General features: G+C 41.6%; 1 protein-coding gene across 3 annotated transcripts; it reads right to left on the reverse strand.

Annotated features, from left to right (window-relative positions):
* Positions 1 to 1,812: 1,812 nt before the first annotated feature.
* Positions 1,813 to 13,002, reverse strand: LOC116252526 (probable 2-oxoglutarate-dependent dioxygenase SLC1). Of its 3 annotated transcripts, none has more exons than XM_031626845.2 (5): positions 12,865 to 13,002; positions 10,440 to 10,755; positions 6,311 to 6,558; positions 3,901 to 4,243; positions 1,813 to 2,549 (listed from the first exon to the last, which is right to left on the reverse strand). In XM_031626845.2, the coding sequence occupies exons 2-5, from the start codon at positions 10,728 to 10,730 to the stop codon at positions 2,301 to 2,303; spliced, it is 1,131 nt and encodes a 376-aa protein (XP_031482705.1). In that variant the 5' UTR covers positions 10,731 to 10,755; positions 12,865 to 13,002; the 3' UTR covers positions 1,813 to 2,300. The 3 variants fall into 3 exon arrangements, with proteins under 3 accessions (XP_031482705.1, XP_031482703.1, XP_031482704.1); XM_031626843.2 differs by lacking the exon at positions 12,865 to 13,002 and adding an exon at positions 10,906 to 11,467; XM_031626844.2 differs by lacking the exon at positions 12,865 to 13,002 and adding an exon at positions 10,901 to 11,467.
* Between the last annotated feature and the right edge of the window lie 2,412 nt (positions 13,003 to 15,414).

Here is a 15,414-nt window from a genome sequence, read left to right on the forward strand (position 1 = left end):
CTGATACCAACAAAATCTGCCTGGTTCCAACGCTAAAAATTTGATGCTATGTTTAGAAACAACTTGTGCATTTGGTGGCACCTGTTGCACGTGAAACGCCTTGGGCAATTGAGAATCTCAGGGGAGAAATGAATCGCTTCTCACGAGGCTCGTTCTATCGTTCTTAGTAAATCGCCTGCCCTTGTGCATTGAGCGCCCATGAGAGAGAGGGAGAGAAAGAGAGGGAGAGAGAGAGAGAGATTGGACGAGACCACAAGACTTCGAGAAAAAGAATTTAGGTTTCTAGAATGCATGCTCTTGATATATGCATACTTTACAAATGCCATGTTGTTATTTTTATAAAATATACACATTATGTTTAGTATTTGATTGTTAGATTTAGAAATAACATTTATGAAAACAAAAATGAAACTTGGTCTTCTTGAAATATCGTCTTCATTTTTACCATATGCATTTTCATGTACGAGACGAGTATGAACAATTCATACGACTATTGAAAAAGGAGAAAAGAGCTTCCACAAAATTGATTATTTAATTCGCATCTGCATGAAATTTGTCGAATCAAGAGGATGAGAGGGTGAGATAACGGGCGTTAGTGGACTGAACTTCGGCCTTGTACTGATTATCTCTGCCGGCGCTATTTGGCTTTGGCTTGGAAGTTCAGCAGCGAGCTCTTGCTCCTCTGCCAGTGTAGAGGCTTTTGCCGGGATTCTGGAGAGGGCCATGGAGAGGTCGGTCGGCGGGACGGAGTACAGCTGGTGCAGGACAGTCGCCAGCTGCACCGGCATCACCGTCCTGACGATCCTCCTCTCCCGCCCGCCGGAGCCCGCGGCTCTCGAGAAGGCCCTCCGCCCGATCCAATGGCGCCACCCCCTCCTCCGCGCCAGGCTCCAGTGGGGGGACCGCAGCCCCTGCCTCTCCCTCTCCCCCGAGCCGTACCTCTCCTTGGAGGTCGTGGACTCATCCGAGACCTCGGCCGTTCTCCGGATTAATAAGAAGCCGGTGTTCTATAAGTTTGCAGAATCTTTATGTCTCTCCAGCAATAAAACTGGAACATTCACAAAAAATGGCATCCGTAGGCTGGATGGACTATTGCCTAGTATCAGCAGGGGATCGAAATTTCTATTCACCGTTCATCTTAACATGGTCTTAGGATGGACGGATGCGATACCATCAATCTCCTCTCAAAATCACGTTCAGATGTATCGCGACTGGAGGAACAGCAGCATCGTCGCTGCCTAATGATCCCCTGTAGATTTATTATCTGTTGCCGATTTATCTGCAACTGTGGCCTCACGTGAGGAAGAGGATCGGTGTGATGTGTAAATGACTTGGTATTTTCATGCTATTATTTGTCCAAGTCAAGCAGATCGCGACCAGACCACCACGTATAATGAGGGTGGGCTATTATTTCTCAACTTTGAATGGAGTCGCAGTCACTCGGTGCTTTTAGTTAACAATGTAAGCTGTTCACTAACTATTTTAATTACAAGGCTGATCATGACCCTCAGTTTATATAGAGGGGGAAAAAAAAATCATTTACCTAGTCTAGTTCATGTCTTTGGGTGGTGTGCAAGGAACCGACGTAATCAGAATTTGCCAGAATCTATCAGCCAATCCAAGAGTTGACAAGAGAGGGAGAGAGAGAGAGAGAGAGAGGCTTCATAGTCTTAGGATTCCCGTCAGAACTCTATTATTGTGGTAAGAAGTTGCAATGGCGTCTTGATTCATACAGTTTTGGCATTCAAAAAGGAAATCTAATTTAACATTGAGAACCATTTAATTGTAATCAGGTTTCCCAACTATTTTCGAGGCGCCCACATGACATAAGTACTCCGGAAAGCTTGGTTTTGAATTAGCGTTTATGATCATGAGATTCCCAGACAATGACCCATTAAAAGCTGGGCCCGTTGGCAAGAAATTGAAGAGGAACGGCTCCTTTCAAAGCGTCCGTTGGCGATCGACTGAAACGGATAGCCCAGCAATTTCAGGCCCTCGTCCACCAACTGACAATATTGATGGCGACGACGATGGACGGAGACACAAGACTTGTTCTTTTCCTTTCATTTTTCAAACAATCTAGTCTCTTTCAAAATAATCTTTGAGAGAATCTCTCACTTGTGGGCCGGAATTGTCAGTTCTATTACCTTTTCTTTCAATTACAATGTGATAAGTAATGTGTGCATGGGTGTATCAAGTACTACAAGACCCACCAAGCACTACATTTTTATACAAAAGTACTCGATCAGGCTACTTGATTCCAGTGCTCAATCCTATCTGAAGTAAATGTAGTCTTATGCCTAAGAGACGAGCTTTCTTGACTCGAGAAAGTTTTTGGACTTGGCTTCACAAGAGTTGAGGTAGTTGAGAAAGGTAGAGAAGTCGGTGTCCTTGAACATCCGAGGATGCTGCTCATCAACCAACTCCGGAGCCGGCCGGACCGCGCTCGAGAACGGCAGGCTATGAAGGGAGGCCGCCGAGATGCGGGACATACTTGAGTTCACGACCACCCGGTGCAGTACGCTCTTGTACTTGCCATTGCTGAAGATCTGCCAATATAAAGTTCGAATTCACCTTCACCAAACACGTTGACAGTCGAACACAAGCACACACTATATATAATACAAAAAAAAAAATTCAAATGTAAAAGGATTGATATAAGTGAACTATCCCTAGTACTCCAAACTGTGCTCACTGTGTCTATGTATTCGACGAGCACATAGACCCACATAAATTAAGTTGCTAAGAATCAGTTGATCCTACCAAAGAATTTCTAGCTCGTCTGCTGGTCTATTCCCTTTTAAACCATGACACTCATGAGGTAGAGTAGCCACTAGCCACATCTTGAATAGACTGTGGAAATCATACTATCTTCTTCGCTCTTAATTAAAGCCAGTGATTTGTAAAAACAATTCCGAGTTTGTACTAGAATTGCATCGTACGCTACGTTTGCACTCATTTAAGAAACGAATACATCCTTTTCAATCAAATGCAAGACAAGTGCACTGGCCTTAGATACTCAGCGTTAGTAAAGTACTTGAAGACTAAAAAAAAGTATTGTTCCAAAGATTGAGACAGATTGATGGAACACTAGTAATGCATTATTCCAATCTTGGATAATTAAATGCATATGGATGTCGAGCTTAATTTTGCAATGGGAAATGTACATGCCCTGTTAGTCCAGCAACCATAGTACAAAGAAAATGAATGATCGTGTCACATGGTCTCCATAATACATTTGCAGAATACATGAATGATAACCTTCTCGTTTGGCATTGTTAAAAGTATTCACTGGATGACCGAATTTACAGTTTAAACGAACATGTTCATTTAACATCATAAGCAGTTTTGAATGGCGAAAAGGCTTTTTGTTTTTAAAGATTTGCAGGATGACCGATAGCTAATGCTTTAGAAATCACAAACAAATAAAAAGGTAATGGCTTGTTTTAGAAAAATTAAGACTCTTTGGTAATATTGGCAAATGTAGGATGTGTTTAAAATTCCTAAGACTTTCAATTTCTAATAAGGATTTGGAACCTCATGTTTGAAAGGTACAAGGATTACATCCTAGATTTGAAACTTTGCATCTTGAAATTTATAGACCTCAAGTCTTCTCTATAGCCATAGTCACCATTTATCTACTCCTTTTTTACATGTTTTCTTTTAGCTTTTCTTTACCTTTTTAACATTGTATTACCTCAACATGCGAGGGGTAATTGAGTTTTTTTTTTTCTGTTTAAAGGTACTTTTACCCTTGTCCAAAACAGTTTACTTTTTCAAATTTTGCTTTCTAGCGTCTAATACTAAAAATTGAATCTGTTCTTTCGAAGGTTAATCTGATGGGCAACGTGATATTGAACGGAAAAAAGGTGAAGTCTGGAAGCAGGAGAAGAGGGTTACCTCTAAATGGTCACCAACATTAACGACGAAGGAGCCTTTAAAGGGCTGGACGTCTACCCATCTGCCCTGCTGCTGCACTTGGAGGCCAGCGACGCCGTCTTGCAGCAGGAGAGTAAGAAAGCCGTAGTCGGAGTGAGGCGGCATCCCTAGCGTCAGCTCCGGCTGCGGGCAGCTGGGGTAGCAGTTCATGACCAGGAGCTGACTTCCCTCCTGCAGCTCTCTCATGATCTCTCCCCACGAAGAAGATGACGACGACGGAGATATTCCTAAACTCTCTACGATGCTGCCCGCCAATTTAAGAAACAAGCTTCTCGTGTGCTTCGCGTATGATCCCACAGCCTCCCTGCATCACGTGTAGGCAGAAAACATTGGCAAACGAAAGACAAACTGAAAGCACTGTAGATTGATTCTTTCAACTTTTTTTGACTTTTTTTTTTTTTGCTTTGTTGTTGTTGTTGAAGTGTTAATTATTTCAGCTGGCCCATGCTTCTGTTTCCAGGCCCACGGCCGATTGATCGAGGACGCTTCTTTTTTGTTTTGCCGTGGCTCTGTGGTGCTCTGCGTTTTCTGAAAACGCTGGCTGCAGTGAATACGTGACCTGCATTTATGGCCGGCGCGGCCTCATTGTACAAGAGTTAGGCGCCTAGGGCCTACCCACAGATTGTCAATGCGGACCGACCTGCTCTGCCTTTTGATATTCCGCTTGATCCATTTTACTTGCCGACAAATATCTTACAATATAAATAAGTAAATGAATAGTGAGAAGTCCACAAGAAGACAGATGTACTGACTACTCGGTTGTTTAGGTTGCTCTAACAGTGACGAATCTTGTACGCATAAAGTGGGGGATTATAGTGACATTTGATAGAGAAGTCTCAGAGGAAAGAATGGGACGGAAACTTCTCCCGAATGAAAACCTGATTTGTTTAAGCCATTTACTATCTGCACTTCACAAGGAGATCTTGGGATAGGAGTAGGACTTCTAATCCACAGCGAATTGGAAGGGCGTGTAATGTTAGGAACAACACAATAAACACTCTTCTCGCACTTTCAAGAAGGGGTTAGAAGCAACAAGACAATGATTTACGTGGTTCAGAGCAACAATCTCCTACATCCACGGTCACACAGATCACTTGTATTCTCTCTCTCTATGAACACACAGAACAGACACTCACAAGCGGCGGCCATCCTCAAAACATAAGGATTAGGGCAAACCCGTATTTGTACAAAATGACATATATGCCCTTACATACAGCGGTATTACATATGAGTGTCCAGTATGAATCAACTTCCATACACCAACATGTAAATCTCTTTCCAGAAAAGCTAGACGCTTTGAAGAGATTTATAATTAGGAAGTTAATGTGAAATATTGATTGCCACTTGCCAAGATCTGCTGCGTCATACTAAACCTGATCAAATTAAAGGATTTTCTGCATACAAGACCTGTCGGGCACCCATTTGATGTGGTTTTACATGTTACTTTTTACTCAATTTAGCTTTGCAACAGAACTTTGTAATTGATTTAGTAAAAGAAAATTATTAAGACTTAAGTGTGTTTGTTAGCCTAAGTCCATGTGACAACTAGTACAGAAGTCGAAAGCTTAAATTATGAACAGAAGAGAACACCATGATCCTTTCTTCTGCCGACAACTGTTCTAATCAAAATGGTGCACATTTTAAGAAGACCTCTTCCTGTATGTGCGTGTATATGACGTACCCATGCGCATGTGCATGTGCATGACGGTAACACAGTGAACAACTCAGATGCAATCTGAGCAAGCTGAATACCTAATGCCGTCAACTAGGTGCAGAGCTAGAAAATTCTAGTTAATGGGCACTAGGTATAATATTTTAAATGTTTAATAGGCACCAATGTATAAATGAGAAAAATTGCTTACAAATATCAATATACATATATATAAAAAGAAGTTTCTTTTGTATCCATGTGGACAATTGCCCACATGTAGCCTACCTCTGCCTCCACACCTTCCACCCCACAATCTTGGAAACACAGTTTCAAGTGCACCGGCCCCTCTCTATCTCTTTCTTTTGTGTGTGTGTACATAATACTACATATACATGTTCAGTTAAGATGATTGACCTTACACAGTGAATCTGAGGGCAAAAAAAAACAGCATAATCCGGTAAATTAAAGGTACGAATTATTAATGAGCCAGATCTGGCAGGAAGATTTTGTCATTTTTGGCTTCAACGAATCCAATTTGAACTCAACTTCCAATATATATATATATATATATATATATATATATATATATATATATATATGGCAGGAAGATTTTGTCATTTTTGGCTTCAACGAATCCAATTTGAACTCAACTTCCGATATATAAATATACATATATATCCAATCCAACTCTTTAACTTACTTTTCTAGTGCATGACTTACCTTAAATCAATTGGGGAACAAGGCCAGAAAGGCAAGTACTGACGCAAGGGATGGCAGCCAAGCTTGAGAAAGTCTCTCCAGCAATACACTCCATCGCTCCTTTGGTTAAAGCTCGTGCCATACCTTACTGGTGTTGTTATTTCTGATGTCATGTACCTCGACCTCTCGCTGAAGGGCAGCTCGAAAAATCGCCGGGACACATCAATCATGGCCCCTATCAGTTCGTCCGGGATCCCATGGTTAATCAGCTGCATGTAATGGTGCAACAAAAGTGCGTACACGGTTGCAGTTAGAGACAAAAAAGTTCAATTTGCATCATTCAAAGATATATTATACGTTCATGTACTTTCAATGGAATTATGGAGTATTTTGAATTCAAACATAGGAATTTGAAGAGGTCTCTATATTCCAAGACTTTCATATATGCCTCTCGATTGCCAACAGAGGAAGTCACTCTCATTAAGAAAATGAGAAAAGCTGACAAAATGAACGGAAACCTTGGGAAAGACATGAAAATGTAATTCTGATGATATAAAAAACTGATCTCATTTTGTTGTGGTATGGAGAGAGAGAGAGAGAGAGAGAGAGAGAGCTGAAGGTGGTGTATCGAATAGTTACCAAATAAGGTTAACATTTACTCATGTTCACTTTATAACCTCACAAGTCACAAGAGGGTGAAAATGTTTCTTTTCATAAGAGCCCAAGCTTAATATTGACCCAAGTTTTTAGGGTAAACAGTAAGTAGGAATGCAAAAATAAAAAATGTCAAAATTTTCTGCCCCAACATAAGTATACCCAAGAAAATTTTCATTGTATTTCTTTTCACCCTGTTGTCTTTTAACCCGCCCATGCAAACACCCCAAAGAATTAGCAAGCAAGCAAGGAAAGCCCCGGCCAGCAGATGAATAGTCATGTGTTAAAATCCCATTTTGGCCTTTCGCAGGACTGTGCTGCAATATCGAGCTGGCTCGGGTAAAAGCATGTGTATACTCCTGAAGATCAAAGCGCTTTCACCTCAGGATTTCACACCATTGAGGTCTTCAACCCAAAAGTACTAGCCACCTCTAACATGGCAGCAGTCTGCGGCAAGAAGTATCGTCCCCGAACAGTAGACAGAAGGTAAATGTGTTTGAAGAATATATCAGCAATAGTGGCAGCCGTCTATCTATCCAAGGCTAAGGGAGCGCGTAATTTTCTAAAAGGAACAGAAAAGAAGTGACACTGAAAAGCACACCTCAGAATCGAGATCTGAATGGGACCTACGCATCTCCCGTGAAGTGAGAGCATTGGATATGGAACAATCACGGTTGTTGGAAGGTGAATGGATGAGTCAAATACTCCCATCAATCTTTTTTTTTTCCTCTTTCTTTTTTTCTCTCTCTCTCTCTCTCTCTCTCTCTCTCTCTCTCTCTCTCTCTCTCTCTCTCTCTCTCTCTCTCTCTCTTTGGGATGGTGATTGGTGGATTGTCTTGCTTGTTGGGCTATGGTTGCCCTCCTATGTCTTCTTGGGGTGCCGAGGTTACCAACCTTAGTCGGGGTATGAATCCTCTTTGTGTTTTTGGTGTCTAGCAACTGAACATTTTTCCAACACCATTTTCATTTATTCAAAATATAACATGTCATCCCCTAGTAATTAGAATATTTTCATTTCTCAAACTTCTCCCTCACATTTTTGGTGCGGCCTGCTTTCTACCTGTCTCATTTTCGTCCGCTTTGCTGACATCTCATCGCTCACCCCCCATCCTGACCTCTTTCGTTTTCCAGTAAATTCACTTTTTCTTCTTGCTCTTGGCATCCTTTCGTTCTTCTGTTGCATCGCTCCCACCCCGGTCTCTTTGATCCCCTGATCCCTTTCCTCGCATCCTTACTTTTGTCTCGCTTCTTCTTGCTGGCCACATCAATACGTTTGACCACCTACTTGGCATTTGTTTAGCTAATCCATGTTCCATCTGTCTCGCCGCGGCTGATTCTCAAGTTCACTTTTTTACCTTATGTCCTTTCTTCTATAGTGTTCTTGCCTTTACATGGCATTCCTTTGTTAGTAACATTTCAGACCCGCCCTCCATTCGTTTTTTTTTTTCTCTTTTGTCATTCCACATGTCTTTTTCCTTGGGTTGTGTCTGGAGGTTGTGACTCATTTCCTCTTGACCGTACATTTGTGAGAAACGCAACAACAAGATCTTAAGGACACCTTCTCATCGTCGGAGTCTATGACACGCCTTGTACATGGAGATGTCTACTTTACTATTCAACTATGGCATCGTCCTTCGTCTGCTGCTAAATGATTCTGCCGCTCCATCTATCCACTCTCTTTTCACTATTCTTATTTTGTTTTATTGTGCTGCTAACTTGTATGTTTGGTTCTTCTATTTGTTTGTGGTTATCTTTAAATTTTGTTATACATTTTTATTTTATCGACTATCTCTCTCTCTTCGCAAGGTGGTGTTTCATTTGGGTAGTCATAATCTCTCTCTCTCCCTCTCTCTCTCTCTTTCTGGCTTTTCATTTGGGTAGTCATCAACTCTCTTTCTCTCTTCGCAAGCTGGTGTTTCATTTGGGTAGTCATAATCTCTCTCTCTCTCCCTCTCTCTCTCTCTCTCTCACACACACAAAGGCCCTAATCATAATCTCTCTCTCTCTCTTTCACACACACACTAAGACCCCATTTGTTCCAATCATGGGTAGCATGAAAATTTCTGAAATCAAATCTTGATGTAAACAAGAAGCGGTCACATGAGAGAACTAGGATTGGATTCTCTAATAATGGCTGCCTACTTTCTTCCCCTAATCTTTGCTGCCCGCAACTCAAGAAATTGGTCACCTTCTTAGCAAACTAGCCGATTTTCGCAAGAAAATATGTCAAAACAAACGCATCCAAAATCGTTTATTTGTCTGAGTGTGTGTGCGCAAACGATTTAAAAGGTGGTGGAACCCAGTGTTCCTGGTTGTATTCCATAAAGGGGAACCCACATGTACCCTACCAATGTGGTTAAAACTCTTTATCGGAGAAGACCCATCGTTTGCTTGCTTCAGTACCCTGGCCGGTCCGGAACCGTAAAATTCCTTGAAATCCCATTGCTCACCATGGTGGACGCGCAACTTCCATCCTGTGGTTGGGGATAAAGATGGAACACCTGACGTCCTTTTGACCTTGGTGGCATATGTGATTGCTCTTACTAGAAAAATGCAGTCACTCTGGAAACCAATGGTTTATTTTCATGGTTATAGGTGTAATATGAAATGGTGCACTGTGGGAGAAATATTAAACTCAATTATTTATTTCTGCGGCTATCTAGGTTTAGTATGAAGTACATCCAAATAGTGTTGGAGGAAGGGACTTGAAAGTAATTACGAACGAGTGATGCAATGATAAGGGAACATAAAAATTTAAAGTTTAAAAGCCTGTGTATATCTTTACGTATCTATGTGCAGGCCAACATCTCCACATTCTGGTTGGAGATTTTGTTTTTGGGTGTCTCTAAGTTTTCAGTAACAGTTAATGATTGAAGTATCTAAAGTAAACTTGATAGGTTACTCTTCTTTTTTACCCTATAATAGACCTTTGAAGAGGGCTCACCTAGATCGGTAAATCCCCAACTAAGGATGGGAAGGGTTTTTTTTTTTGTTCCACATGACAGTGAAATGTTTTTTCACATGGTCAGACCAATTTTTGTGGACAGACAATTCCAATAAGCAGGAAAGATTAAAAAGGACATAAAATGCTTGTTTGGGTGATCGCTAAAAGCAGGTTTATGAAAAACCCAGTTTTGACAAAAATGATGCTTTTAAAAGAGAGTGAATAAGTAACTCTACGTTTTCTACATAAAATTTGTCTTGGTCTTGTTTTTGGAATACCAAAACCAGGTTGCAGAAACTGATTAAAAACTAAGTTTTCACAAAGCCTTGGTGTGGTCCAATCACAACCAACAAAAACAAGGTGCAAGAATTTTGACATAACCTGAAACTTGTAAACGAAAGGCAAGGATTCAGCTTTTAGAATCAAGCATAGTAATAGCTTTTCTTTTTTCTTTTCTGAACAACTACCATGAAGGGGCATGCAGTTTCACGATTTCGAATTGATCTGCCAACTTCTAATATCATATATGGCCGCAGCAAAAAGATGGCAAACCTGGAAAAAGCCGTGCTCTGAGCACGCGGCTGCCAGGGACTTGAGGGCATTCTCCCTGTTTGGTCCTTCCAGCTCCGCGAGATCGACAATGGGAAGGTTAATGGCGACCCTTCCGGCACTTATATCTTCCAGGTGACTCTGCACTCTGGCAGCACCAGAACCAAGTGAAGGGCGCTCTGCTGCAGGCAATACATACTTGCGGGGGACCCTCGTTACTCCAAGTTCACAGAGATGCCTCACCCCTTTCTCCAAGCATTCGTCGTCGCCTGGAGACTTCACATCCAAAGCCATGGACAGCAGCGGACAGATTTATTACCTGCCACCAATTTCAGCACAGTGAAAGATCATCATCAGATTCTAAGAAGCTTGTTACTGAACTCTGAAATTTCTTTTCCATCAGTTTATCTGTTGAACAAAAAACACAAACAAGGAAAAGTATTAAAAAAAACTAGAAAGAGGACGTCACGCTAGCGATTTGCTTTTTCCCTTCTCTTCTGCATCTAGATCTCAAGACCTGCTGGAAAGTCTTCTGTGGCAAGACAATCTAAGAGATCAACTGCCTGTCAGACTTCTATTCCATATCATCACTTTCATAGCGTCAACACTATATTAATAGCCTGTCCTTTCCTTTCCTTCTCAGATGGGCCTCAAAGGATTCGTCCCAACCACTGGTCGCCACTTGGCGGATGTGGAGTTTATTAAAACTTTGAGGTAACTCTTCATCATTTAAAGATTACATGAAGCTCCCACATGGCGGAATACGAAGCTTTTATGGCTTTCATGTCGCAGGACGATCGGACTGAATGTATGGAGCCACTGATGCATGCAAGGGAGCTAAAATATTTATAATCCAGGGTGGGTCCTGCCCCTTTTCTTTTAACCCTGATTTGAGGAAAAACGAAGGAACGGAAACAGAAAACTGTAAAATAAAAAGAAAATCAAAACGATGGTAGAAGAGGATGATGGAGACTGGAGAGCAAGGGAAAGAAATGATGTATCCCCCTTGAGCTTCCTCCACTCTCACGCACAGAAACTTCCTTATTTTGAATTAGTTTCTAATTTTATGAAAGTTCTTCTTCTTCATTCATTTCAGATAAGTATATACACCAACCTCCTTCATTCAATTACAAAACGAGTTTGACGTAATGGACTAAAGCCTTGACAACTAGGATTACCAGCCACGGAGTTTTACGATCCTAGGCAAGCAATTGAGTTCTTCGGCGGAGGTATGATTTCCGAAGAGATACCAGTGGGCTTCTGGCTCCACCTGCTTCTTGGTTAAGGAGTTCCGAAGAGAGAACTTTGATTAGACTACCAGTCTACCCTCCATGGATTCCTCATGCCAGTTCAAGTGTCGCATGGAATCTTTTGCAGGGAACAGTGCACAGAGCTAAACATTTGAAATTTTATGAAACCGACCAAAACTGTATCTGGGTAAAGAGTGGTCAATAATCAGGCATCTTTCTGCTTCCAGATTTCGATTGCTAATCTCCAAAATGTAAATGTAAACGCAGAACACTATACTTCTATTACCAATAGCCCTGAACTAAAGGGGAAGCGAATTTTCACTTCAACCTGGAATTGGAATGAGAATTCTAGTTCTTATTTTCCTTTGCGTTCCATAACATGGAGTTTTGATTCTAGAATTTAAATTAACTTGTTTTATGAAAAGAAAATTAAAATTCTGAAATTTTTGAATTAAAGCCTTCTGTCTTGTGCCCCAAAGAGGGATAGAAAAATTCCACAATTCTGTAATGAGCATATAATTCCATGATCAAAATTCTTTGTTTGGTAATACAATTCTCATTTTTAGAGCATGAGAATAAGGATTCTATATGGAATCAGTGGGATATCAAACCTAAACTCAGATTTGGTTAACCCCCATGCAAAATTTTGTGTGCCCACACCAACCCATGATTGATGATTCATTGTCAAAGAGCTGACACCCCATGCTGTGGTGAATAGTGAGTGCATCAGATCTGATCAGCCCATGTCTGTCTCTGTTGGCCTACCGTCCCTTTTTTCTATTTGAAAAATAATTTAAAAATATTTTTAAATTGATCCAAAAAAATATAAACATATCTAGGCCTATATCCTGCAGGCAATATACTAGGTACGTACCAGCTGAAAGCCGGCCAGAAGGCAGCAACCATGTGTGAACATGTTCAGCAAGTTTGGACATGCCGACCATTTTCATCAATAAAAGGCGACACGCCACAATCCAGGCACATGCTTCTGCAACTTAACATGATTGCCATATGATTCATTCAGGCCCACTATGAGAACCATGGTTGCCGGCAGGTCGGATCTACCGCACAAGCGTTCAGTACATGAACCAAAGTTTGCTTGTGAGCAGATCATCCAACCCATTTTGCATGATCACTACTCTAAACATAACAATTAGATGCTAATGGAACCGACTAACCTTGTCAGGCGGCCACGCCGGAGGATCGACGGGGACCGATGATGGAGAAAAACCGAGCCGAAGCGAGTCAAGAGGATCCTTAAAAGATCTAACTAAGGTACTGGGAGCAAGTGTTGTTCTTAGGATGGTATTTATAGAAGATGGGGATGAAGAACTTCCAATTGGATAAGCAATGATCCTATGACTTTCTTATATGCAGTTTATTCTCTAAGTCAGAATGAAACAAAAACGTTTTGGAAACACCGTCCCGGCTCGTACTGAGAGCTGCCTGTGAGACGAAGTTGACCCTACTCCGGTCATGGCAGAGGGTCCATCAGGCAGGTCGGGCCCCAACCTGTAACACCATAGACATGACTTCAATAATGGCAGACGGAATCTTATCTCCGTTCCTACCCCCGTTCCAGCTACCACCTTGCTGACAGACATTGTTGTTTCTAACAAGAAATGGAGGAAATATATATCCCCTCCCCGTTGTCTAAATTGGAAAAAACTTTTCGTAATCTTATTTGTTCTCGATCACTAATTTATTAGTTGATACAAAAACTAGGTGCCAAAACGACAATCTTTTGATTGGAGTTTCTAACGAAAAATGGAAAAAGGAGGAAATATCCCCTCCCCACTGTTTAAATTGGAAAAAGCTTTTCGTAGTCTTATTTTTTCTCGATCAATTTATTAGTTGATTAGAAAAATTAGGTGCCAAAAGGAGAATATTTTGATTTGGTGTGCATAGATTTTGTTTTGTTTGGCCTTGTTAACATGCTCATTCGTCATCGAGTAGGTATGTTGCAATGCAAAGGGTGGTTTGAGAGTCGCTGGCATCTTAAGGGCGCGGCTCCGGTGTTCCGGCCCGAATACACCAGTCTTGGGTTTGAGAGAGCCAGGCAGTAGCGGAGCTATAGTGTGATTGGTGCGGACAGTCTTTAAAATTCTCATTACAGTGAAGCTAGACCTGGTTTCCGTCACATGTGATGCCTACATTAGACCCATGTTGGCGACTCAAAATAAAATTGTTGCTGGCACCGTGTGCCAGTTTGTATGTCTATCTTTACGGGGAATTCTTTTTTATCACGAGACATTTTAATCATTTCAAGCCTCGAACCTGTAACCTACTCATGTATCTATCTAAATTAGGTCGTCGTTCTTGCTGACCCGCATACTCGAGACAAGGACAGTCCTGCCCATCCTGGCCGGGTCCAGGCTGGGGGATGGCCCGAGTCAAAAATTCCAGCCATACAGGGCCAGACTAAGGTGGCCCGCAAGCTGCCCAGCTCTAGCTGGAAGTCAGACACGGCCGTCCGTGAATCTGATTGACCTAGCTCGTGACTTGATACGTGGACCAACCGCCTACGTGAATTTGCCTGGCCGACTCACCGCACCGCTGAATAGATGGGAAGGATGCATTCCTCCGACTATGAATGGTAAATTTTTTAGTTAAGTGACTCCAATGTGTAGCTATGAATATTTGTACATCAATATGTAGATACGAATATTTGTATATGATTGGACAACTTTGCACATGACAAGGCTATTTTACACGATGGCAGTGAGTTTTTGTCATCGTTGAGCTTTTTAGGTTTTAGCTTTGGGTAGTGGTATTGATGGTCTCATCAACACTTCTTTCTCTTTAGCTCTTTAGAATATAGGCTGTTTTGTAGTGTTCAGTGTAACAATACTTCAACTTACATAGCAGTGACTTCCTATTTGCAACACAACAAAAGGTTAATGAGAGTTCAAAACGAAAACTGGTCACCTACCGGTCTTTGTCCTAACCATTGCACCAAACCATTCATAGTTAACTTCAAGTATGACAATTTTAAGTTTATTGGTGAAGAAAGTTTTTGCCCTGAAATTACGGTGCGGACCTCCACGCTAGGTAGGTCATGTCGGCATCTCCAACCCAGGCTATGTCCCCATCATGGTCGCTACGTTGTTGACTTGACTGTTTCCACTAGACCAAAGCCTCGAGCAGAGTCTAGTGATGGAAACGTGTCAATTAGTTAGTGCAGGTCAAACTTGACGTATCAACTGAGTCCATGCAACCTGTCCAACAAAGCGGCTGGTTCTCGCCTCCATACTCTCAAACATTTGGAAATTCTACTAAAATTTGATGTTTGATGATGTTTTCCATGATGAGATGCTCCACGTTTACCCATTCCTTCTTCTCTCCCAGGCTTGTCATGACCCGAGTACGTTTCTAAATTCAAACTTCTCGCATGCTTCTCGCATAAAGCCAGAGACTGCTCGATCATGTTGCATATAAGTGCATAGGAATAGCATGGCTGTAGGTTCTTTTCCCTTTTCTTTTTCTTTTTGGTTTATAATTCAAGGAAACCACACCAAGGCCGAACCCTTTGGCAGCAGTCGGTATGTTATTTTGCTATGCTCCGAACATTCATGGAACAGTAACATATTATTATTGTTGTCAAATATGCTCTTAGAGGCCCGACAGTAAGGCCTGGAGCCCCCTCCAAACACCCCCTTCTCGGCTCTCTTGCTGGCTTTTCAGGCACAGAACAAGGGATAACTAGTATGCATCCCTTTTTAGTTATA

This window comes from Nymphaea colorata, chromosome 4 (genome assembly GCF_008831285.2).
Source record: "Nymphaea colorata isolate Beijing-Zhang1983 chromosome 4, ASM883128v2, whole genome shotgun sequence".
Lineage (NCBI taxonomy): Eukaryota > Viridiplantae > Streptophyta > Magnoliopsida > Nymphaeales > Nymphaeaceae > Nymphaea > Nymphaea colorata.